The sequence below is a fragment of the Asparagus officinalis genome, chromosome 1 (assembly GCF_001876935.1).
Source record: "Asparagus officinalis chromosome 1, Aspof.V1, whole genome shotgun sequence".
NCBI lineage: Eukaryota > Viridiplantae > Streptophyta > Magnoliopsida > Asparagales > Asparagaceae > Asparagus > Asparagus officinalis.
The window spans coordinates 112,213,392-112,223,647 of record NC_033794.1 but is presented as its reverse complement, the minus strand read 5'-3'; the positions used below and the strand labels follow the sequence as shown (position 1 = coordinate 112,223,647).

The following is a 10,256-nucleotide window of genomic DNA, read 5'->3' as shown; positions in this document are numbered from 1 at the left end:
AGTCTTTGCAATGTGTGTGATAGGTAATCTTGAATTATTCGCTATCACAACTTCTCGGCTGCCTTTATACTCCTTCATGTTGATAAGTTTTCTTTTATCTCCTGTCACGTGGTTAGAACAACTAGAATCGACGATCCAATATTTGTTATAGCTAATTTCTTCTCGATTTGAAACCGCTGCAAATGCGGACTCAGATTCTTCTACAATCGAGGTTAGTGTCATACCAACAATCTCGTATTTATTGATTGGTACATCTTCAATGATGGCCACGGATGCTTGGGAATCCCATTCTTCTTCATCATCTTGACATCTGCATGATGTTGCAGCATTGCCCTCTGTAGGCCTTCTCTTGTAACGACAGTCTCTGGCAAAGTGTTATTTCTTCTCACAGTTGTAGCAGCTATTGTCAGGTCTTCTTGCTCGACGATCACCTTGCTCCTCACGCTCTTGTATTCTATCAGTGTATGGTCATCCTGACTGCCTCCTTGAACCAGCTTTTTCATACTCGTCTTTCCTCGTGCCTCTTAGTTTGCCTCTCTCCTTGCTGCTGAAGAATGCTTTATCTTTGCTTTTTATTGAAATGTCGGCCATTTGTTTGGCTAGAGTTTCCTGTGTAGTGAGCAAACTCTCTAACTATAATATTGTTGGTTGAGTCGGCCACCCGTGTGTAGTAGCACCAAGTCTGTGATATTCCGGTCTCAAACCGTGAATGATTATTCTCCTCATCCTTGCATCAGATACTTTAGAATCTGGATGTAGTTGAGCAATATCTAAACAAAGTGATTTTACTTACTTGAAGTACTGACTGATTGTCAGATCTTTCTGTTGCAAGGTCATCAATTGATTCTCTAGGAGTTGAAGTCGAGCATCATTCTTCTTCGAAAAAAAGTGTGGCCAGCACATCTCATACCTCCTTCGGAGTTCTGGCATCTCGCATGTAATCTACGAGATCTTCTTCTACTGTTGTCTTCAGTACATACATAGTCTTGCCGGCTTTGATGTTCCACTTCCTTAGTACTTCGCCAGCCTGCCGAGGTGTTGTAGTTTCAGCACCCCCGATGACCTCCCAGAGGTCTTGTCCTTGTAAATAGGACTTCATACAAGTCTCCTAGTAGTTATAGTTTACCATTGAGTTTCTTGAGTTTAGTAGTCGTATTGGCCAGATCCGCTATCGTGACGTGGTACTGTTTCAGTATCTCCACGTAAGTCTGGTCCCTGACCAACCAACTTCACAATCCGGACTGAACATGAACTTCGGCCTTCAAGAATGTCGATAGGATCACCATAGGAGAGAGCAGGTCACTGACCGTCTTACTTCTATCACGAGCTACATCTTTCACTATTTCAAGTAAGCAGTAACCATACTTATGAACAGTAACCATATTCATGAATAGTACATCCTCATGAATAGTACTGTACTCATGAATAGTAACTAGTGCCTTTAAAGGGTAAATATTAATCTAACTTATTTTCTGATATGGAGGATCCACCTTTGGTGACAGCCACAGAGCATATGATAAGTAGATACACACATCCTAATTCAGACACTGATACCACTTGTTGAGTTGAGAGGAGTGGTGGATACTAAGAAATATATTATTATTATTTCTTTAGTGGTACAAACACATTATACTCTCAAATACAAATACTCTCTTTCTCTCTCTCTCTCTCTATCTTTCTCTTTCTCTCTCTCTCTCTCTCTATCTTTCTCTTTCTCTCTCTACTACTAGGATCTTTGTTTGATGCTCTAACTCTTCACCACTCTTATCTATTTATAGTCTTAAAAAAGGTTGGTGGAACAGTGTTTTTGGGTTGATGGAACAGTAATTGGTTAGTGAGTTACTGTAGCTAGGTAGATGGAGAGGTTAGGTGGGGTGGGGAGCTGTTGACTTCTAACATCTATGTCCCAATTTCTGCATTCAAAATAGACTAGTATATCCAAAAGTAAAGAAGGAACTGTAAAAAACTATCCAGTGAACTCTATCCATTGACACCTGTAGTCCAAAAAATTGTCTACCTTATCAATGAAAACATGGAGCTTTGGTGATGACAACTTTGATGCAATGCAAGGGTTCTATTCCTCTTGGAAGACCAGAACTTCAATGGATAGGATTAACTAGATAATTATCTCCTCAAATGATCAAAACCCCCATGAATTCAAGAATACTAGTGAATGAAACTGAAGTAAAGTCACCAAACACATCCAAATAAGAGGTATCCCAGTCATTACACTTAAAGACCAAAACATCCCAGCTGAGAATCCCTCGCCCTAAAGCAAGGGCAATAAGATCATGCAATATTTAAGGGTGGCAAAAGCTACCCTCTCATTTGAGCACCAATTTGAAATGACACCCCAGCACCAATCCAGAGTGGGTCCCACTACTCCCCTCACCTCATCGTTGTCCCCACCCACTCTCTCATGCCACCACCTTCTCTTAACTCTCCTATACTACAACTTCACCATCCTTTCTCTCTTCTCCTCCTCTCTCCTCCCCTAGTTTAGAATCCTAAGCCACTATGCTATCCCCCTATCAACTTGAATAATGTGCTCAGTATATAAGCACCATGTTCATGCAAGGATATCTCAGAATGTGCTGTCGCCCGATAGCGAAAAATGTTCCCCAATGCTAACTCCTTTTACACTATATATACTACTTAATTCCTCTTCCTTCAAAGTACTACACAATAACATATCAAGGGAAGAGGAAGAGGAGGAGGTGAAGAGATGGTGAAGTTTTCAAAGCAGTTTGAGGGTCAGCTTGTTCCTGAGTGGAAAGAGGCCTTTGTTGATTACTGGCAACTTAAAAAGGATCTTAAGAGGATGCAAATCCCTTTGAACAAGCCAGAACCTCCTTCTTTCACAAAGAGAATTCTTTCTCCATTGAAGAAGCTCCCTCCCTTTGGCTCTTATGGACACAAGGAACATGAAGTTATTCAGGCATTCTCTCATATATATATTTTTTAAATTGACTGCAGATAGAAAACCTGTACTATCGCCAAAACTGAACTTATTATTATCCTCTGTAGTTCTATTGTTGCAGATAGACGCGAGAGCGAAAATTCTATTGTTGCAGATAGATCCCCTGAAAATGTCAAATGAATTTCGCCCGGGGTTTCTACATGCAAGAATAGAACTATAGGGGTAGTAAGTTCAATTTGGTTGCAGTCTTGGGAGTCTATACGCCGTTAACCCTATTCTCTGTAGGAAGGTTGACAGGTTTAATTATATATTTACTTTTGGTTGGTTCAGGTTCATAAGAAGCTTGCGAGCTCAGAGAGCAAGGGAGATTTGTATGAGACGGAGTTGCTGGATCAATTTGCTGACACTGAAGCAGCGAAGGAGTTTTTTTCGAGGCTAGACCTTCAGCTGAACAAGGTGAACCAGTTCTATAAAGGAAAGGAGAGGGAGTTTGTGGAGAGAGGAGAGAGTTTGAGGAAGCAAATGAATATACTCACTGAGCTCAAGGCTGCACTTAAACAGAAGCAAGTGCAGGCCTCGGCTGCGAATGGTTATAAGGATGATCCCTCTGTATCATGCTCAATTACTTGTGGTTAGTGTTTTCCAACCAAAATAGTGCAGTTAACTATCTTTATGTAGAAAGTACAATGTGGATCGCAGGATTTATTTTCTAGAAGCATTGAAATATTTTTACAAACAATGCAAACATTTTTATTGATTTGTACCACGGGAAATTTTGATTTTTGCCTTAAAAGTGGAATATGCTTTTTAATGGTTGAAATAGAAGATTTAAGTTTTTAAAAGTCCATACTCTAATATAAAGTCCAGTTTGAAATTGTGTTTTTTTTTCGTAGGGCTTACAGTAAGGAAAATGCACCACCTGTTTCATCAAAAAGACTACTTTTTTAAGAAAAATGAAAGGGCAACACGACTCCAAATGCTTGCAATTTTGAGGATGTGAAATGGCTAAAATAGTTCTTTTACCACCCATACAGAGTTTCACGAATTTAGAGAGTGAGAAACATAAGTAGCTAATTTTCATGATGGATTAGAATACATATTTCTGAGGAAAAATTTTTACTAACCTCATTTTAGTTCGTAAACTTAAATGAAAGCTCACGGTCAGGGCTTACACGCAAATTATTTTCACATTTAGGCAGGGCATACACTGCGAATGAACACAAAAAAGCATATTCTTTATAAATATCAGTGCATATAACACCTAAGAAAGTAACAAATTTAAACAAGGGGGCAGTAAACAAGGGGGCAGTTTAAAGGTGCTTAATGAATTACAGTTCATCATGGTCTTCATTGCTTAAACATTTTCAATAGAATATATTATATTTATGCAACAAATCTAATTTCTCTACTGCATATTCTCAAGCGTTTTCTCTCTTTCTGAACAGATGACGAGTCTAACAGGGGCACGTCTAACCGTGAAAATTTCCAAGAGAGTTTATCATGTGAGTACGAAAAGAGTGAAGATGCGGTCCAATTCTCCGATTCACCACCTCAAGAGACCACGATCAGCTCTAAGAGTGATGAACAAGAAGGAAGACTGAGGAGCCTCTCTAGCAAAAAGTTCAACTCTGAACGAAAGAACCTTAAGATCAACATACCCCTTACTACACCCTTAAGAACTTTCTCTGCCCTCACTTACTTAATGCGAGGTGATAGTTTGAACCAATCGAAGAAATTTGGCCAAGAGGGCGGCAAGCTTCATGTCAACAAGACAAAGCTTCACCATGCTGAGAAAATGATACGAGGAGCTTACATTGAGCTCTTTAAAGGGTTGGGCTATCTTCGAACATATAGGTAAGTTTGTAACTCTAAAGCAATGAAAATGGACATATTTTTGTTGTTGTTTAATCTTATGATGAATATTGTGTTTCAGGCATTTGAACATGTTGGCTTTTGTAAAGATTCTAAAGAAATTTGACAAGGTATGTGTATATCATTCAGTTATTGTCTATGCACCATTCAGATTTGACATTGAATAAATTAGTACCTCAATAAGTTGTATCTATTGTGTTATAGGATTTGATTGGAAAGTTAATAGTTTTACAGTGTATATGTGTAAAGTAAGCAAATTTGTTAATATGGACTAACAACTTCTTTTACCTATACTCTAATAAGAGTTCTCCTTGGTTGTTTACATTTCAGGTTACAGCAAAGCAAGTCCTGTCCATATACCTCAAAGTTGTAGAGAGATCGTATTTCAACAGCTCAGATAAGGTATGCCTCTCATTAATTCATTCAAATTTCATACAGAAACATAATGATGAATTCAGTATCCTTAACATACTAATGCACTTATAACAGGCAATTAAATTAATGGATGAGGTAGAGGAACTGTTTGTTAAACATTTTGCTGATGATGATAAGAGGAAGGCCATGAAATACCTCAAGCCTCATCAACGTAAAGAATCACACGCAGTCACCTTCTTCATTGGTAATTACTAAAATTTTTGGTTTATATTAACAAGGGTACGTAAATTTCATAAACGCCCTTGAATATAGGCGTGTTATCTAAACCACCCCTAAACTTTATAAATCAGAGAAAGCCCCCTTCCAATTATTCAAAGCTATACAAAACCTCTTGAACTGTTGGAGATTATCATAAGCGACGTTACTGTTAATGGTAAAAAGTTGAAAATATTGTCACTATCTACATACCTTAACTTGAAAACTCTTTTTTAGTAAAATTAAAAACACATGAGGGCAAGATTATCCAAAACATGTCATGTCCAAGACGTGAACACTTAGACTAACTATCGTCAAGTATGGTACTTAAGTGAGAAGATATGGGGTGAGTTGTGATATTTACCCTACTTACAACTTTTATGCGTGTTTTCTTTAATGAATAATAAGTGATGGATCTTTCTTTTCATTTATATTCTATCAAAATAGGACTCTTCATGGGATGCTTCATCGCTTTGTTTGTGGGTTACTGCATCATGGCACACATAGCTGGCATGTACACTAAAAAATCAGACACCATCTATATGGAAACTGTATATCCTGTTCTTAGGCAAGTATTCCTCTCTAATTTTATTCTCAACCACAATCATTTCATTATTAATCTTAGCTCACTAAAACTTCTTTCTTTGTTGCAGTATGTTTAGCCTCCTATTCTTACACCTCTTCCTCTATGGCTGCAACATCTTCATGTGGAGGAAAACACGAATAAACTATAGCTTTATTTTCGAGTTTGCCCCTACGAAAGAATTGAAGTATAGGGATGTTTTCTTGATATGTACTACTTCAATGACTACAGTAGTGGGAGTTATATTTGCCCACTTGACCCTCACTGCAAAGGGATACACTTCAACTCGAGTCCAAGCCATCCCCGGCCTTTTGGTTCTGGTAATTTTCAGCTTATTTCCACCTTACTTTCAAGATTTTATCATCCTAAGTAACTAAAATGAATCTAAATTATCTCTTGACAATGACATTCTATTTGGATGTTAACAGATCTTTCTGCTGGTGCTCCTATGCCCTTTCAACATTGTCTACAGATCAAGCCGCTTTCATTTCATCAAGATCATCAGGAATATAATATTGTCCCCTCTTTATAAGGTGGTGCAACTTGAGGTCTAATTGGAGAAGCTCCTCTCTAGATAACAAGTTGAAGGACTAAATGCTTATACTATTCTACTTGCAGGTTGTGATGGTGGACTTCTTCATGGCTGATCAGCTTTGCAGCCAGGTATTGATCCCTTCTCCATTTAGTGCTTCCATTCAAAGTGTTGCAGACCTCGTATTTAGATTCTATGAAAAAAAAAATATTATGTGAAACAAGTTGACATTCAAATCAATAGACATATCTCTTGCTTTCATGCATATACATATATACATATGTATATAAATGTATATATGTATAAATACATATACATGAACAGAGGCTACCATGTCATTCCAGTTCCTACGGTGGGATGATTCAGACATGTTGCACATCCAACCCCGTTTATGATATGAATGTATCAATTATGTGTACTATAGATGGTTGGATGCATGGCAAGTCAAAGGCATGCTATACAAGAGGCTGAAGCCAAACATTAACTCATGTTTTCTGTGTACATACATGTATACAGCTTATGTATGTATGTGCACGTAGACAGGGATATCGAGTATGAGCTGGAATATCAATTTACAAAATGAGCTACTAAGTAATAGGACTAGTTAATCACTTTCTCTGATATGACCAGCATGGTTAGGCCTCACAGCTAGCCACCTCTAGTCTCTCTCTTAATTGCTCATTTAGTAAAATAAACTACCACTGTATGGATATATGTGTGTAACAAATTGCTGAAAATACTATACTCTAGTATATATAAAATTTTTAAGTGGTGACATCTAAGGTCCATGGAGATCACGTATCAAAAGACTCAATTTTGAGATGTGGTCTGATTTATTTGACATCAAAACATCAGGATATGGATTTTCTGTATGAATAACCTGAAACATACATGTAATCGACTGCTCTTGCAGATTCATGTATTTGCTAAACACTTGGTGAAAAGAATTAGAAATCAAGGAATTTGATTATCTTTCCGGAGCTCTAAATTTGGTAGATCACACTGACTCCTACTATTAACATGACTCCACTCGATGAGAGAGAGAAATTCTACTAACTGTCAAGCATAACGCACCACATATCTCCACTCAGTATCAATGAAAAGAAGTTCGTAACACAAGACCCTATCAAATTATTAGCAACTTTTCAAGTTCTAATATCCCTTGATTTCTCTAATCTTTAGTCTCTTTGATTTAATAAACAAATTAATAATCTACTATACCATGTATGAAATAGGTACCAATGCTTCGAAGTTTAGAGTATGTCGCTTGTTACTATATAACTGGAAGCTATAAAACCCAAGATTATGGGTTTTGTTCGAGCACTGCACACTACAGGGATTTGGCTTATGCTGTGTCCTTCCTACCTTACTACTGGAGAGCAATGCAGGTTCTACTCTAATCTCCCTTAGAAATATCTCAAAGGAAATCATACTTCCTTCTACTGATTTTTTATTACCAATTTAATTTATTGCATTTCTTTCTCAGTGTGCAAGGCGGTGGTTCGATGAAGGGGAAATGAGTCACTTAATCAACCTGGGGAAGTACGTGTCTGCGATGCTTGCAGCTGGTGCAAAGGTTGCCTATGAGAAGGACAAGACCATCGGATGGCTCTCCCTTGTTGTTGCCATGTCAAGCGCCGCAACAGTTTATCAATTGTACTGGGATTTCGTCAAGGATTGGGGCTTGTTACAGACTAATTCAAAAAACCCATGGCTCAGGAATGAGTTGATCCTTCGTCGCAAGTTCATATACTTTCTATCTATGGTAAATATACCTCTTGACATTAATGGAAATGTTATTGCAATGTGGATATAAATCCAATACATTTGTACATAAATAAACACATACATACACATATACATTTACATACATATGTAAATACACACATCTATTCATATACCTGCAAATGTCTGTGTATGTGTGTGTAAGTGTGTGTATGTATATATATAACTATATAAGTATATGTGCACGTAGATATTAGCATGATTATTTCCGCTAGCATAAGGACTCATTTTTTGTATAAGTACAATTTAAATTACTCTTTCAATTTGACTTTTTCCCCCTTAGAACTATTATGTATGACTCAAGTAAGAATCAAAATTGACAGACTAATACATGAATGTTATAAGATTAATTTCTTTACAAAATATCGCATGAACATACGTGCATAACACTTCTTCTTGCTTTGCAATATTGTATAAATATTTTGAATTTCAGTTAAAAATGTTAATTTGCACACTATCATCATGTAAAACTCATAATTGATGCACGGATGATTAGGTGATTGTGTTAACAAAGATATGATAGCGCCAATATAAAATTGAAATAAACTTGTTGAGCTAGCAAAGTTACATTGATTCTAGGGGTTGTATATAAGACAATTTCTTTTCTTTTTCTTTTTTTTTTATTTTGCAGGGATTGAACTTTGTTCTAAGGCTGGCTTGGCTACAAACCGTTCTCCACTACAATTTTAAGAGCTTGGACTATAGGGTGACTTCATTCTTCTTAGCAGCACTTGAAGTGATTCGTCGCGGACATTGGAACTTCTATAGGTAAATCTCGATCTATGTGTTTCCTAAGTACACATTCAGTTTCAAACTAGAAGTTCCTTTTAATTTACCATTATCCAGGTGTAAATAAGATGAAATGTGGTTTACATAATTTACCATTATAATATATAATTTTCACTATTTCAGGTTGGAGAATGAGCATTTAAATAATGCAGGCAAGTTCAGGGCGGTTAACATTGTTCCACTACCTTTTCATGAAGTGGATCAAGATTAATTATCACTATAAATATACGAAGATTGGGTGACAATGGCATTGGTAGAAGATAACTCATCATATTATGACAATTCGGTGCTTCAGAAAAAATATACTCTAGTTCAAATGGTGCTTAGGAAAGGGTAGGAACTTGTATATGATGATTCATTCATGATGCTACAATTGCAAGAAAGTATCCATTCTCTGTCTTCTACATTGGTTTACTGATTTTATCAACAATGGAATGATTCAGAATTTTAAAAATTCATTGCAAGTATGATACTTCTAAGTTATGATACTTCTAACTTTGCAATAAACTTAGCTCATGGCTGTTGGTGTAAAGATTTTTTTTGACAGAAAAGGAGTTGCCTATGAAGAGCAATTCCATGATGAAAAGCCTTCACAAAGAACTTCGGCAGAATATTATGAATATATATATTCTCTATGCTCAAAGCGATGAATTTCTTAGTAAGGCAGAAATATGCAAACTTCAAAATACCAGAAGCAAACCCTGTAAAATTATTGTAGAAAAAGAGAGTGAAGTATTTGTCCCGTGTCAATTAGAGGATCATTGAGATTTTTAGAGAGTACATGAATATATGCTGGCCTGGCTTAACCTTACCTGAACAAGCTAGCTAGATTCCCTGTTGAGGTCTGTACTAAGTGTTGGGAATGTTGGGCGCAGAGTCACGCCCACCGCCGCGGAAGCGATATCAGCTGAGAGAGAGCCCTGGCTTTTGTTGTCACAAAAGCACAAGTCAACCTCTATATTCTTGTCTCTCAAAGGAAACGAGAATAGATAATGAAATTCTTATTTCTCAAAGGAAACAAGAATCGAAAGTGATATATTTCATCAAAGTGAAATATACACTCTTCCTCTCATCAGCTCTAAGACCGAATTTTGAGGGATCCTACAAGCAATACCCAACAACCCAGAAAACAGTAAATACACGAG

The 10,256-nt window shown here is 37.0% G+C and overlaps 1 protein-coding gene across 1 annotated transcript; it reads left to right on the top strand.

The window, feature by feature from the left end:
* Positions 2,487-9,570, top strand: LOC109829007 (phosphate transporter PHO1-3). Its single transcript, XM_020396047.1, has 14 exons — positions 2,487-2,938; positions 3,251-3,551; positions 4,366-4,774; positions 4,854-4,902; positions 5,123-5,194; positions 5,282-5,411; positions 5,870-5,990; positions 6,076-6,325; positions 6,434-6,538; positions 6,624-6,668; positions 7,773-7,925; positions 8,024-8,302; positions 8,954-9,090; positions 9,235-9,570. Exons 1-14 carry the CDS (start codon positions 2,726-2,728, stop codon positions 9,320-9,322), a joined length of 2,352 nt encoding a protein of 783 aa, XP_020251636.1. The 5' UTR covers positions 2,487-2,725; the 3' UTR covers positions 9,323-9,570.

Bases quoted from the DNA above. Each gene is read 5' to 3' on its own strand.
- LOC109829007 (XM_020396047.1), top strand. From the start codon at position 2,726: ATGGTGAAGTTTTCAAAGCAGTTTGAGGGTCAGCTTGTTCCTGAGTGG. The intron at 3,552-4,365 runs GTTAGTGTTTTC...CTTTCTGAACAG, and splicing joins ATCATGCTCAATTACTTGTG to ATGACGAGTCTAACAGGGGC. The intron at 5,991-6,075 runs GCAAGTATTCCT...TCTTTGTTGCAG, and splicing joins ACTGTATATCCTGTTCTTAG to TATGTTTAGCCTCCTATTCT.